At 41.7% G+C, this 16469-nt stretch overlaps 1 protein-coding gene across 1 annotated transcript in view; it reads left to right on the forward strand.

The window, feature by feature from the left end:
- Window positions 1-1272: 1272 nt before the first annotated feature.
- LOC119495698 (calcineurin subunit B type 1-like) overlaps window positions 1273-16469 on the forward strand; it is a 34052-nt gene continuing 18855 nt past the window's right edge. Inside the window, exons 1-2 of the mRNA XM_037782427.1 lie at window positions 1273-1496; window positions 13087-13126. Coding sequence (XP_037638355.1) covers window positions 1494-1496; window positions 13087-13126 — 43 coding nt within the window. The 5' untranslated portion in view covers window positions 1273-1493. The remainder of the gene's footprint in view (window positions 1497-13086; window positions 13127-16469) is intronic.

Genomic DNA, 16469 nt, shown 5'->3' on the forward strand with positions numbered 1-16469 from the left:
ATTTGTAAATAAGAAACATTTCCAGGGTTGACTGCCGTGATGAAAAAACATGTAAACATTTAGATCAGTATGACTTACACAATGTCAAATCAACTTTTCATTTTGGTGGCCAATTTACTGACACAATAACTAGCTTTTGAAGCATGAATGAAGTGTTTTGGGTGAGTTACTGCCTTTTGCAAACATGCAATAGAGTTGTTATGACCCATCAAACAGTTGTGACTATTGCACTCACAGTTTAGAGAATGTTAAGACTGTTTCAGAAAAATGAGCCAAAGCTAATGAGAAACCCCCATTATGGTTCACAACGCTTAGTATGGGTTTAGTGCAGGTCCATTAGGAGAAATCGGTACTATTGATGAACCGACTTAGTGCCATAAAATAAAGTCCATCTGCCAGTTGTGCTAATTGAAGTTCAGGGTGCTCATAGGCCTGAATAATAATAATAATAATAATAATAATAATAATAATAATAATAATAATAATAATATAAATATAATAATAATAATATAAATATAAATATAATAATAATAATAAAAAAAATATAATAATAATAATAATAATAATAATATAAATATAAATATAATAATAATAATAATAATAATAATAATTTTATTTGTTAAGCACTTTTCAAGCACAAAGCATAAAGTGCTTTCCAAGGAAATTCACAACATAGACGACAGAATATGTAAATAATGAAACATAAACAATAGAATAGGTAAATAATGAAACATAAACAACTGATTAGGTAAATAATGAAACATAAACAATAGAATAGGTAAATAATGAAACATAAACAACTGATTAGGTAAATAATGAAACAAACAATAGAATAGGTAAATAATAAAACATAAACAACTGATTAGGTAAATAATGAAACATAAACAATAGAATAGGTAAATAATAAAACATAAACAACTGATTAGGTAAATAATGAAACATGCATATCCATATTCATACAATTACTCATGCACATACATATACATCAGCACACATACCTTCCCACATACCTGAATGGAGACTTCCTGCAGTAGAACCACACCACCAGAGGATGGAGCCAAAGCAACAGACATACCCAGGAGGTAAAACTACAGAGAAATAAATAAATAAATGTAGCCAGTTGTTCCCGGATGTACAGTACTGCTGCACCTCCCCCTTCCTCTTCACCTCTTCTCTCCTCCCCTCCACCACCAGGAGCCTCCTCCTCTTCTTCCTCCTCCTCCTCCTCCTCCTCTTACTGTCCCCTCCCAGCAGGTCTCCCTCCCTTTGCACTGCGGTGAAACAGAGAGAGAGAGAGAGAGAGAGAGAGCCTGGAGCTGGGTATAAAGCCAGGAGGACACCTCAGAGAGAGAGTACTACTACCAGAGATATAAACCAGATATATACAGTATATAGTGCATTTCTCTCCACAGCTCCAGCTCCCCTCCCTGCTGCTGCAGGCTGCTGCCTCTTTTACGCACACATCGCCTGGATTTCATCATCCGACCTGCAAGATGGTAAGAAGCAGCAGCAACAGCTCTTATTCATGTCTCTGGTAAACACAGCAGCAGCAGTGGGTTGGCAGGCCTGTTTGTCGACTACTGGGGCTGTTTTGACAGCTTGTTTTGGTGGTGTTTCGTGCTTTGCTTTAAAGTTAAAACAGTCGACAAAGTATAGTGGAGCTCCTGCAAAGAGGAGGAGGAGGAAACGCGTTTAGGTCTCACCCACTTCTGGCTGCCTGTCTCTGCTCTCTCTCTCTGGCTGACAGCAGACTAAAGCCTGTGGCCCAGATATGTCTTCTTATCCCTTCTTCTCTGCATAGCCTGCACTCTTATTAGCAACCAGGCCTAGGTGCAAATTAGTTTACGCAACAAAACAATACACGGCCTTTGCTTTGTGGCACGCTTTTACGCACCAGGAAGCAAGTTGACGCGCATTAGAAGTGTGTTTCTGTTTATTTCAGTGTGTTTTCCAGGTAGCAGCATGGCGCTGTGTTGATAGTTACAACACTGAGCTCTTAATAAATAGACCATTTAGTGTCTATTTTCAGCTGGTCCTGCAGGAGTGCACAGTGCTGTCCTAATTAATTGGTCTGTATATTGAATTCACTATAGGCTGCTATATGAGGAGGAGTTGCCTAGTAACCATTAGGTATCCATGTAGTGACCAATAGGAGTGGACCCTGACCGAGCAGCATCCATATTCAACTTCAGTTTTTGGCATCATTGGACAAAAATGCCGATAATAACCTTTCAGCATATTGTAATACAAGTGTTCTGAGAGACTTCTGCACCTCCTCATGGCTCTGTTTTCAGGCTTTAACCAATCACAGGTCACTTCAGAGAGAGCGTTCCTATTGGCTGTGCTCCAGCTGGTGGGAGGTGCTTGGTATTTCCTCAACTGATCTCAACAGGGCTGCCGGCCCGGGTCACAAACTTTCAAATTTTTACAGCTAAACAGTACACAACAAGATGTTTGTGAAGACATTTGAGGAGAGAAATAGGCATTACTGTAACAGAATATTGATTCATATTTGTTCAGCGCTGCCTAGTTTGACCGTTCGGTCGGAGTTTGCGAGTGATTAGGGGTTTGTTGGAGATGAACCGCACCCTCGAATGGATAGTAGACGAGATCAGGCAGCAGCAGGAGGCGGTGACAAAAAAGTTGTGGTCGAGTCGGACAGTTTACAGGAAGTCTCAGGAAAAGTTACATCCTGTTAGATCCAATCTGTCGGCTATTTGTAGTTCTCAGACCACGTTCGGATTTGTTTGTAAATATATGTGGAAATGTGTTTATAACTGGCATTGGATTCTATCCTTTTTATATCTGCCTTGTAAAGCACTTTGTAATGAGCACTCGTTTTGATAAGTGCTTTTTAATTAACCTTCATTATTATAATTATTATAATTATTATTATCAACACACAAGTTGTTTGTTAATAGGTGAAACCTTCATTGCACAACAAGAGATTAATAGCTGACAATCTAGTGTTAATATTAGGTCTTTCTACAACATGTGGTGTCAAAACTAAGAGCCAATCAGCTCTTTGATCAGGCGACAGCCAGGCGTTTCCCATCATGCCCTGGGGTTTTGCAGTCGGTGGAGAGCAACTGCGGCCGCCTCGATCTCGTGAGGTTATCGTTGCCCACGTGTGCGTGACGCCAAAGCATGTCGGGATCAAGTCGGACACAAATCTAACCGGCATGCATTGCGCGCCGATCGTCGGTGATCGATTCTGCGCAGGCCTGGCTCATCTCGAATGAGCCTACTGACAGCCGGCTCATAGACGGCAGACTCCAGCTCGGCTCTGACTGGTCGTTTTCCTCCGGTTTGTGAAATCTGGCAAATGCCGTTAGGAACACCAGAGGACACTGGAGGACACAGAGGAACATGATTATTTTCAGACTACCTGTCTCATGCACTACTGTCAGGATATAGCGACCGTTTTATAAAAACAACGTTGCTCCATTTCTACCCACTAATTTTTCTAGGTAATGTGGGTTCTTTTAACAGGATTTGATTCCCCTTGTTCATCCCTCCACTGTCCTCTCATACCCGCAATTCCTCTCCATCCAATCATAGATCAAACACACCTCCACATTTCCATTTTCTGATCAATTATTGATGCACAAAATTGGCAGCAGCAGCCATTTGTTCACCAGCTGTTTAGAATCCGCCCAGGGAGAGAGAGAAAAGCCACATTTTTATTTCTTGTACCACTTTGTTTGAGGTAAAACCACAGTCTTATTGAGGAAGCTTTACTTGTTTTGGGTTTTATGGATTTGGATTGTTTTTTACTGGTTGACTGTAAATATTAACACGAGCCAACGAGCTGTCATTAAGTTTACAAACTAATGGTGGACCAATGAATCAGCCAGGCTGATATAGAGGCTGATTACTGCAGAAATATATGTATCAGTGTATGTATCAGTTGATAAGTAACAATTAGGGCTGTCAAAGATTAAAATATTTCATTGTGATTAATCACACAATTTTTATCTGATCAAAATGCCCCTTAAAGGGAGATTTGTCAAGTATTTAATACTCTTATCAACATGGGAGTGGGCAAATATGCTGCTTTATACAAATGTATATATATTTATTATTGGAAATCAATTAACAACACAAAACAATGACAAATATTGTCCAGAAACCCTCACAGGTACTGCATTTAGCATAAAATAATATGCTCAAATCATAACATGGTAAACTGCAGCCCAACAAGCAACAACAGCTGTCAGTGTGTCAGTGTGCTGACTTGACTATGACTTGCCCCAAACTGCATGTGATTACCATAAAGTGGGCATGTCTGTAAAGAGGAGACTCGTGGGTACCCATAGAACCCATTTACATTCACATATCTTGAGGTCAGTTGTGGAGGTCACTATGACAGTTTTTCCTCGCCAAAATTTAGCATAAGTTTGTCGCGTTATTTAGCCTTCTTTCCGACAAGCTAGTATGACATGGTAGGTACTGATGGATTCATTAGGTTTTCTAGTCTCATATGATGCCAGTATCTTCACTCTATCCTTAAACCTGAGCCCGCTACGAATTCCACGAATTCAGAGCAGCATCTTCTGTCTACGACATCAAACACGACAGGACACCTTACTACATTTGCCCTGCAGCAGTCTCAACTCTCTGCCAGAGGGAAGATACTCTTTGGTTTCATGATAGTGTGCCAACTCGTGTCCTGTCTAAATGTATTCTTCTCAGCTGCGGGGGGGATGTTGGGGGGCAGGGACTCACAGTTGCTTTAAACATGTAGTGGAATGATCCGATGCTAAGGGGAACATATGCTGCCTAGCAATCAAGCGCCACCCACATAGGGATGGAGCTGGAGCTAATGTAAAAGAGATAAAAGCCCACAGCACAAGTGATGATCAACACTACGTGATCCACACTGCACTCCCAACCAGCCCACTCCATCTGGATTTATTCTCCTCACTGGTCGTTGCATCATACTCGCCAACCCTCTCGATATTCACGGGAGACCCACGTTTTTCATCGCCCTCTCCTGGTTTCCTCCCGGGGTCACAACTCTCCCGTATTTCTCCCAATTTATGGCAATTTTTCACACTTTTTTTTCCATTATCTCAACCTGTTTCTGGCTCTGTATAGTATTTATAATTCCTACTGTTTCCAACAATACAGCTAGAACAGATGTAGTTTCCCAGCGGAAGGTAAAATCAAAAGTTTAACATAAAAATGCTGTTGCAGTGTACTTATTATTTTGTTATTTTCCTGCTTTAAAAGTCACCAGAATGCAGGAAACAAAGTCTCTGAAACTCCCAGACCCCCCTTGCTTTGGTTTTGAGATCCTCCCTATTTTTAAGGTCTCAAGGTTGGCAACTAGTATGCGTTGCATTCGCTGCAGTTCTTGGCTTGCACTGGGTCCAGCAGTCCCTGGCATTTTGTCAGTAAACATCTACTTGTCTGGTGTGTCAGCCTCTGTCGCCCAGCAAATAGAGAAGTTTATAGTATACGCTTAAATGGCATGTCGAGTCAAGGGTGGCTCGCCGCTGTAATTGCCGTCTGGAACAGGATGTTTGTTCAGTAGTGCTCAGAAATTGAAAAGGTCAAATGGATGTATACATGCAATAAATCCACTGACGCTGATGTAGGAGGAAGTGAAGGGGGTATAAAAAGCTGGTTTGAGTTTTCTGTTTTATACACCTACTAGGATTGGGCAGTAGGATGGAATATAATATGAATAACTATGTATTCTTTAGTGCATAATTACCTGAAAATAAGAATGTTTTCGTGACCTTAGAATTTCTATCTACATAGGGAACGGGTCCTCTTCACGCAGCTGGCCGCCATGTTTCTACAGTAGCCCAGAACTGACAAACCAAACTCGCATTTTCATGTTTTCGCACCGTAGTTCTCCTACATGCTTGGCACATGGGAGAAGTTTCAGTTGGTTGCAACCGCTAGATGCCGCCAAATCATCTATAGGCATCACACGCGCTGCATGTAAATAACTGTTTAAGAGTACATTTTGCATACTTGTTAGAAGCTGAAGCAACCAACAATACGGGGCTTCATAGTGTGTAGATAGTGTGTTACACAACATGAAGCAATTCACCTGCAGTGATCCATAGTATCAGAGAATGGAGCGTTAATGTAACTGGCTAATTGCTGGTTGAAGGGATGACAGGACCATCAAGTAACCCATTTCCAGAAAGTAAAAGTAATGATTTCATTATACAAAAATAACATTTGAAAATGGTTTTGTATTGTTGTTATACAGGTGCATGTAGTGCTGTGATTTTAAACATCATTGTGTCCATAATTTGACACCTCGACTGTAATAGAAGAGCATTGATCTTGTTGAGGCTGCTGTTTCAACACGTTCACCTACAGCTGTGGCCTTTTTGCATGAATCCACATGGCAGTAGTGTTGGCAGTAGTACGGTTCGTCGATCCGTGCCCGAGTCCACTTGAAAAGGTGGTCTGGAGTACGGTTCATGTGTACAACGTGTAGAGTCGGCCTATTTCTACATCAAACTTAATGATTGTTGGAAAGACTAACGACAACAGTTTTGGTGCGTTTTATTTTGTTTCTGTCAAGTTTGAATGAAGTGTTTTACGATGCTCCACCACTAGAACTGCTGATCTCAACATAAACAAATACACGTGGATGATGACGCAAGTGTACTCGGGTACGAAACAACTTTACTAATGTGAAAGCTGAGCGGAGAGGGGGGGGCAGTCGTACTCGGGCACGGTACGGATCAATCCTACCTAATATGAAAATGCCCTTAATCAACAGATCTGTAAAACTGAGTTTCTCCACAAAATATCACACAAAAGCACCACTTTAAATCTGGTGTTTACCAGAGATGTGCTCATACATTTTTTGGAAATAAGTCATTCAGCATGAAAAGGCATAAAAACGACTATTCGACTCAAGAAATCTTAGTTGACTAAAACCAAAACGACCAATTAGTCAACAGCCCTAGATTTGTCTCTCTGCCAGGATTAGTCGTTGTGTCTCTGTACTAGTGACACCAAGATGAATTCATGTATCGGGGAACAACCTGGTATTAAGCTGCTAGATAACGCAAAGAATTGAATGTTCTTGGTAAATACAGTATAGCTTCATCACCACTAGGTTCATGCTTAAGAAGATTTAGGCGTTGTTAGTTTACACAGCATTATGAGGATAGAAGTGGCTGAGAGGATTAGCTCTGCCAGAGTTCCCTCAGGCGGCTAAGATTTTGGTAATTATTTTCATATTTGCACTCGACTCCTAAATCTGGCTCAGATCCATGACACACACCTTCACACAGAAGTGCGCGCACATCAACATAGAAGCAAGGTGCAAACACACCTACCCAGGCAATATTACAGAACAATAATTACAGGTGAGAGAGTGATGCTTCAGGGAACAAAGGGAGAGTAACTGAATGTCTGCAAGGAGACCGATGACTGTAAACTCGTAGCAGCTCGTTTTACACATATGGCTTCTTCAGCTGATAGTTATTAGTGGCCTGCCCTGGGTTTTGCATGCTGTACAAAGTTGGGCTGAAAAATGGAGGGGTGAACTCTATTTAAAGACCGATCTGAAAGCACGGAGCAGCTCTGCACTCTGCTGCGACTCTGGAGGGTTATTTATCGTAAAGCTCGGTTGTATGGCGAGCTCCATACTCGCAGACACATCTGTGTGGAGGAGGAGGAGGTCCGCTGGTGATCCCTGAACTGATCAAGCAAGCCAGCAAAGCAGGAGAAAAGGCAACACACTTTTTCACCTCATGTGTCAATAACACACATTGTGTGGAAAAGTAACTTAAACATGCCAAGCTAGATGCACAGATGTGGTTTTAATTGATTCCACGTGTGTACGCACACACCAGAGTTCTGACAACATCTATATGCATGTTTTTATCCAGTTAACAGTACATTACCCAAAATATTAAATTCACGGTGACATGACGAAGAGAAAAAGCAGCAAACCCTCACAGTGGAGGAGCTGGAAAAAGAAAATGTTCAGTATTTTTCCTTAAAAATCAAAATCATCTTTTTTGGCCAGCTATGAGTTCTAGGGCTGCAACTAATGATTATTTTCATTGTTGATTAAATCCGTTAATTATTTTTTTGGATTAATCGATTAGTTGTTTGGTTTATAAAATGTTAAAAAATTGTGAAAATGGTCTTGTTTTGTCCACAACTCAAAGATACTCAGTTTACTGTAATAGAGGAGTAAAGAAACCAGAAAATATTCACATTTAAGAAGCTGCAATCAGAGAATTTTTACCTTTTTTTCTTTCTTAAAAATGACTCAAACTGATTAATCGATTATCAAAATAGTTGGCAATTCATTTAATTGTTGACAATTAATTGATTAATTGATTAATTGTTGCAGCTCTAATGAGTACACATTCTAGGAATTTGACCGAATTCGAGTTCCTATTGAGTGTTCCTATTGGCTGTGCTCCGGCTGGTGGGCGGTGCTTGATATTTCCTCAACTGATCTCAATATGGCTGTCAGGTCACAAACTTTCTCATTTTACAGGTAAACAGTACACGACAAGATGTTTCTGAAAACATTTGAGGCGAGAAATAGACATTATAGTAACAGAATATTGATTCATATTTGATCAGCGATGCCTAGTTTGACCATTTGATCGGAGGACGGCAGACTCCAGATCAGCTCTGATTGGTTGTTTTCCTCCGGTCTGTGAAATCTTGCAGATGCCATTAGGAGCACCGGAGGACACAGAGGCACATGATTTTTTTCAGATTACCTGTCTCATGCACTACTGTCAGGATATAGTGACCGTTTTATAAAAACAACTTTTTAAAATCATATTTGCTCCATTTCTACCCACTGCTGCTTTAATGGCACATTTCATAACAACATTCCTGCTGCTGTGATTTCAGTCTTACTTTAGATACTGAACGTCAGAGTGAAAGACTGCTGCAGCTTTTTGAACATTATCTCCCTCTCCACTGAGAGTATCGGCACAGCGAGCAGCTGAATGAGGCGTTTTGTCTGAAGAGGCCTATAATGCTCCTATTTCAAGTTAGAATTGTTTTGAGAGACACATACAATCAAAAGACAGCAGCGTTACCTCTTGACACCCACAGCTGTGTTTGTTCAGCAGATTTATATCCAGTTCAAGTACGATAAACACACAGACTTGACTTGTGTGATAGTACATATGAATACACACTCTGATGCAGGTTTCTGAGGCTGATACTGATGTTTGTCCACATGATGAAATCAGCGAGTCCATCCATTGTGCACAATATCTCCGGCACCACAGCTGTGAGTCAGGGAATGATGCATGCCTCTGCTCTGTCCTTGTGTTTTCTACATTATGCTAATAGTGCAGACACGGCAGCGTTTATTCATTTTTTTAGGATTTATGCAAGTCATCGCTCCCTTCCAGCATGTTCGAGGTTGCTCTGACTGCACTCAGAGGGCAACACCGTGTTTACATCTCTACATTATTTATGTGCAATGAGTGTCGCATTGATACTTTTGAGCATCAGATCTTGTATCGGATTTCTTTTGGTCTTAACCACAGTCAGTGGGCAATTTCATTTTTCATGTCATTCAGATAGTTATCTGTAAAATGAGGGAGTGAAGTGTGCAAATGTGCAGGGCAGGAAGAATTAGCGATGTTCATGTATGCTCATGCATTAGCCGCTGCCGCCGTGATGGCGATGGTTGTCCTTTCCTTCTTCAGTCAGCTTGGTTCCAAACTGGCTGTCGTTCTTTCCCAGGTGGCTGCGTCCTCGACTGTTCTCGGGGTTCCCCACACACAACAGGATATCCCATCGTATTTATTGATCTTGTTTAATATTTACGTTTTGATAATCTCTAGAACCATCAAAAAATCAGGGATTTGCTGACGATTGTTGGAAGGGGGGGAATCGGGCCCAAAATTGTCTTGATTCTCGTATAATGTGTACCCGGCTAATTATATTACTAACCAAATATTAATTAGCTGTTATTAGATGTAAATTATTGTAGAGTGAGAGCAGAATACATCCTTAATGTCCTGCCAGAGACGCCTCAGAAAAGCCCTCCAGGTCAGCTGCCCCTCATGTCCTGATGTACTGTACTGTCCCCAGTCTTTCATGTTGTGACTGGCTCTATAATTAGCCGGGCTTTTGGGTCGGCCGTAGCGTTGCTGCTGAACCAGCGGCGACGATGCCAGACTCTTTTATACAGAACGTGTTTTTTGTGCTAAGGCCTAATTGATTCTGAATGAAGCATGCATTATTGATGAGCCAACACGAGTCCCCCTCTCTCGCTCTCTCCGCTCCTCTCTGTGCATGCAAGATGTTTTTTTTCACTTTGTTCAACCCTCCTTTTCTGTGTTTTTATAATCATCCCATTAGCATCTATGTAACAAGGGGCAGCTCAACAAGAGCAGCATGAAGTGGTTTGGTCACAGAAGACATGACAAGAGTTACTCCTGACCCAGCGTTAACCACACCAGTGACCTAAGGCAGGCCCTAGCTAGTAAACCTGTAATCCTCAACGCTAAATCTGCTTTGCTGTAAGTCTCTTTACCTCCAGGGGCCCCACAGATCACACTTAAACCACAGTGGACATCAGGGACGTAGCTGAGGAGGAATAGATAGATAGACAGTTACAACACTCAGTTTGTTCTTTGTTCGTCATAGTTGTTAGTTATTGCGATTGGTTTATTATTTTAATCTTATTTCACTCACCGCATGATTCATTTATGTTGCATTTTGCCGATGGTGACAAATTGATTTGTCCTGATCAGACCACCCATTGACTCAACAACTTGGGGATGCTGACATATTTTGCCACTTGGATCTGTTTCATCTGGTCTGACAGCTTTATGACTAATTCTTTGCTTTGTGTGAGACGTGTCACATTGCAGTGACAGAGCTGCATACATACGCGTTGTGTATCGGTTTCCATACAGCAGGAATGAAACCTCAAAAACTGGCTGTGTGAAGCGTACATTATTTCTCTGTTCAACCAGGTTTTGTTGTGGTTTTCTCATACAACGGTTCATATAAAGTATCTTATGAAAAATTTATTATTCCCCATTTTACGTTTGTTTTCCTACAAATGTCCAGCAATGCGTGTCAATTTCAGCTGGTTACATGAATACAGTCTTTTCAGAATAAACTTATGTCTTCACAGGAAACAACGTCCTTAGATTTAGGCAATAAAACTACTTCGTTAGGTTTGGGAAAAGATCGTGGTTTGGCTTAAAATAACACTAATATAAGTGGCATTATTTATAGGGATGTGCATTCCAAGCAAAAATACTATTCGATAATTTCTGGGAATTAGTCAATGATTTTTCGAGAATCGCAGCTTTCAATGACGATATGTTCCGCTGCTGGAACGAGGACGAAGACGGGACAACAGTCGCATAAACTAGTCGATTTTTAAAAAATTTAATGACTACTCGAAAATCGAAAATCATGACCCATCCCTAGTTACTTATGTACGCAAGTTACGTGACAAATAAATCAATATTGACTTGTGGTTATAACTCTTCTGTTTCATTTGCAAAAATGGATCTTTAATGGTCATGCACTAACAATGAGTCATTATTTTTCTGTAGTCCTCCTGACCTAGAGAACCAAAATAAAGGTGTGAACAACAAGCTAAGTCTCATGTAGCATAGTGAGGGTGCACTGAGCGCTTGTCCTTGAACACCGGTTCAAGTCCTTGAATCCAAAATCCTGCTTAAGTTAGCAAGCCACTATAGCTCTTGCAGTGCTGCTGTGTAGCGCAGCAAACAAAAGGACTTTTCCCTCCTGGGATCAATAAACTCTCACACACTATTACCCTCTGAGCCCCGCAGGCAATGGGACACCCAACCCCAGTAATGCTGGAGTCATGCGCTACACACTGGCAGCGCCCGGCCGGCCACAGTCGACTTGTTGTTCTACAGATGAAACCCACGTATACATGTCCACCTCTGATCAGTAGCGGCCGACTCCGCTCTCCTGACAGGGTGTCAAATGCTAAGTCGCTGTCCCGGCTAATCCCATGTCACCTCTTTCTCCTCGCTGCTCTTAAAATACCCTCAACCTCTCCGAGGTAAGTCTGCTGTTGTACGGCAGCACGACGATAAGCCAGTAGATGACATAACTGGCACTAGCTCTTTCTTTAGCACTTCCTATCTGTCATAATGTGTTACTAATATTCTTCGGGACGTTGCTCAATTATGGCAAAAATCATAATCTTGATTATTTTGGACAATATTGAGATTAGGATTATTTAACATGATTACTCATTGACTTCAACTAACATTATGACACTGACCAGCAGCTGTAGTCAGTAGCTGGTATACCTCTCTGCAACTCCTCGCTGGCTCCCATGTGAGCGTTTCAGTTGTGTCCACCAATCGGAAGGTCGGTGGTTCGATCCTCGGCTGCTCCAGTCACATGTCGAAGTGTCCTTGAGGACAAAGTTGCCTCATGGGCAAAGTTGGCACCTTGGCATGGCAGCCATCAGTACATAAATGTGTGTGTGTGAATGGGTGAATGCTGACATGTAGTGTAAAGCGCTTTGAGTGGCCGGAAGACTAGAAAAACGCTGTATAAAATGCAAGTCCATTTACCAATTACCACTCTGCCAGCAATCAGACTCGGGCTCCTTGGACACCGCAGTGTTGGATGATGGGATGGGATGTGAGTGCTGAACATGAGCCAATACCACACACACACACACACACATACATAAACACCACCGTGCAGTGTCTCTGGATGGTATGGCTCACTTAAAGAGCCTTTGCGTTACGCTGGAAGATGTAATGGCATGCGTTGCATTCTGCAGGATTTGAAAGAGGCTGTACATGGCAATGGGAAACCGCCTCAAGGGGTTTCAGTGAAACATTACTTTGAAAATGTACACAGGAACTGTTTTAAGTGGCTCGTCTTTTTCAAAGTGCGTGCAATCTGAAAACCTCAGTAAACATTAGTATAGTATCTATCTCAGTATCATCCCTCAATTAACTATATTATAACATTCTCTGTTTGAGAAAGAACGTTTGGACCGGCTGGAGGGGGGCTTTAAGGGGTGTTCCTGCACTTTAGCGACGACTCCAGTTAGAACATTTACTGACACCTCTGTGTTTCTCTCTCTCTCTTTAGGGAAATGAAGCCAGTTTCCCCATGGAGATGTGCACACATTGTAAGTATTTTCAATCTTTGCTTGCTCCACTTGTACAAAGAATGAGACCTTCTACATTTTAATCTGGTAGTTCACCTCCCCCAAAAACACATGGATTATTTCATCTGTACACTCATTCTATGTTTTTATTTTTCATGTGTAAGTGTTGTGTTGAAATGTCGTCTTGAAATCAAACTCTTGTTGTGTTCTTGGTCGTGTTTACAAGATGTCTGGATGCCTAGTAGACATCTCTGAGCTGTCAGGAGGAGGAGGAGGAGAACTGAGGATATGACTCACATCTCTTCTTTGTCCGCCTCCCTCACCTTCCCTACCTGATGATGCATCAGCACAACATCTCAGCCTGGCGCTGCTGAGAGGTCCTCAGAGATGCAGATTTGCTCGCTGCTGGCTTTGGTGCGAATGGCACGTTTTCACACCGTGAGGTTGTTAAGAACCGGGCTAAACTGGGTCCGCTGCTGCTGCTGCTGTTTAATGAGCACTGAGACGGCGATGGGTCCCTCTCTGGTGCAGGTGTACTTCAGGGACCACGTCGCTGCTTAGATTGACCTCATCATGTCTCAGAGTCGCACATTAATTGTTATTTTGACGTCAAGACTATGAGGTTAGTTTGTTATTTTTGGTGCCAAGTTGTAAGAGGCAGACGTGCAGCGATATTTACTTATTCTCAAAAGCGTGAAGGCTGATTATGAGCTGTTGGTCAAAAAGTGCAGCAGGTAAAAAGTAGTGTACGAGGGAGAAACGTTCTGCTAGGATTTACATTTACACCAGTATCTTTATGACTAAATTCGTTTTTTTCTGCAATTTTTAGCTTTTTATAGGCAGAAAAAACTGTGGATGAATTGCTCCAAAAACAGAGACGGGTCTGATTGCAGTCGCGAATCAATCAAAAAACTTTTTTGATTGGTTTGTGCAATACAGGAACGCCCACTTTTCTTCTTCTCTACTTTCTCAATGCACAGCTGGTTCTGACTGTTATTACCGTACATACTTCATCGTTAAGACATAAAAAAAAAGGGAGAACAAAAAGCAAACAACAGTAAACTAAGATGAGCTTTATTTATGGATGTTCATGTTGGCTTCAAGCATACATATTTGGATATTGTGAATTTCTTTGTAGCCACCTCGCAAACAGCAAAAGAGCAGCCATACCCGAGATTTGTCTCCAGCATCCGAGGCGAAGTTTTGCTTGCTAGAAGCTAGCTTTGTTAAGATCGAATTGGTACAAATTACCTATGTTAATGTAACACTAAGCAATTATTTAACTATAGTTTGCCCCACTTGTTTCATTAGAGTCATATATAATGGTAAAATTATTTAAGAATTTGACAAAAAGTGAGTTAAATCACTAATTGACACGAACAGAACAATAAAGTTACAGGCAAAGAAAAGGTCAGCAGCTACTGGGCGTTCCTGTTCTACGTAACCCAATGATCTACGTGGGCGTTCCCATCATGCTCTACAGGAACGCCCCCCCGGGGCTACAACCAGACTCTACTGCAAAAACATGCACTTTAAAGTCAATGATTGATGTGCATTGTAGCTCAGTGACTGCGCAACAACAGCAGGCTTCTAATGTGTGGAGACGCACATACAAACATATTGAAAATGACACTTCCTGTTAGAGTGGGCAGAGCTGTAGGCACACTGTGGCCTTTCCAGACTGGCTTGGCTTGTATTACTGTAACATCATGGGGGGGGACGGGACCTTGGTCTGCCAGCCAGGATTATGCCTCCATGGTGAGGGGAGGTGGGAGGTGGATTTGGATGATGTGTGACCCTGAACTGAACCCATCAAGGACCTCTGCTTTCAGTCTGAGACATTCACAGCGTCTCTCTCTCTCTCCCTATTCACCCCCGTCTGTCTGTTTGACTGTCCTCTGTCCTGCTTTATTTTTAAAGATGCTATATAAGCATGGAATTTAAGTAATAAAAACATAAAATAACTTAATTTAAACCAATAAATAGAGACATTTTTCATATCAATATCAATCTAAAAAGTCACTAAATCAATAGACAAACGTATGAGAAATTCCTAAGGTGCAACCGGTACATATTGAATGCATGCATATTAGCATTTAGGTACTTAACTGCAAGGATGACTTCAGTTTGACTCCCAGGATGCAACGTCCGGGTCTGAAAAGTGAAGTCAATGCTGAAGTGCCTTAAACTTGCATTTTCTCTAATAGCCAGCAGGGGGCGACTCATCTGGTTGCAAAAAGAAGTCTGATTGTATAGAAGTCTATGAGAAAATGAGCCTACTTCTCACTTGATTTATTACCTCAGTAAACATTGTAAACATGAGATTATGGTCTCAATCGCAAGTTTCAAGTCTTCTTCAATACAGCATGATGTTCATTTAGTAAATTATGGTCCCATTTAGAGTCAAATAGACCATAAAGCAAGGGATGCTTTAGGGCGGGGCTACCTTGTGATTGACAGGTCGCTACCACGGCGTTGTCCGGTCTGGGAGTTGTCCGTGATTTCGTCTTAACTCTTTCACCGTGTGTTTTCAGTTCATGAAAATTAATTATAACCTTTTTGGTCGCCTAAAATGTTCGGTTGAACTTTGAGCTCCACCTTTTCGTGTCACTCCTGGTTGCAAAAACACCAAACATTTTTCCATGTTTGTCTCTATCATGTTCTCTTTTTGTTTCTCCCCTGTCTCTCTTTCTTTCTTTGATTTTCTTTCTCTCTCTCTTGGTCTCTCTTTGGCTTTCCCCCTCTGTCTCTCTCACCCTCCACCGACCTGAGCAGCTGTTCAGCTCATCAAGTGCTTGAACAGGCAGGCATCGGCCGTGTAGAAATGAGCTCTGGCCTGCATGTCAGATAGATTAACCCTGCTGCAACCTCAGTGTGACGTGTACCAACAGAAGGGTCACCTGTACCTGTCATCATTCTTAACTCTTTGTTGATGATCGGCACGAGGAGTTTGTCTCTAAGAATCGCCTCGATAAGATGGATTGTGAAGTAATTATTCAATGCTGGTGGGTGAATTTTCAAAAGACCTGTGTTGTAAGGTGAGGTGCAGGACAGCAAGGTGAAATGTTATGAAGAGAAAACATCACGCTGACAGGGAAGTACGCTGAAAAATACCTCTTATTTTCAGTCTGAAAAAAACATCAAACAGAAAAAACACAGAGAGGGAAAAATCCTCTGCCTTCACACACACACTATTCACTACAGGTCTGCTGCTCTTTGAGAGAAAAATCCTCTACCTTCACACATACTAATATAACGTGAGAGCCCGCCCTTCCAGTTCAAACCGGCCTATCAGGTTAGGACTACTGTCAGCGATGCATGAAGGAGCTGAGACTGGAGACACCTGGGCTGCAGTCCAATAGTC

Source organism: Sebastes umbrosus, chromosome 10 (assembly GCF_015220745.1).
Source record: "Sebastes umbrosus isolate fSebUmb1 chromosome 10, fSebUmb1.pri, whole genome shotgun sequence".
In the NCBI taxonomy this organism is placed as follows: domain Eukaryota; kingdom Metazoa; phylum Chordata; class Actinopteri; order Perciformes; family Sebastidae; genus Sebastes; species Sebastes umbrosus.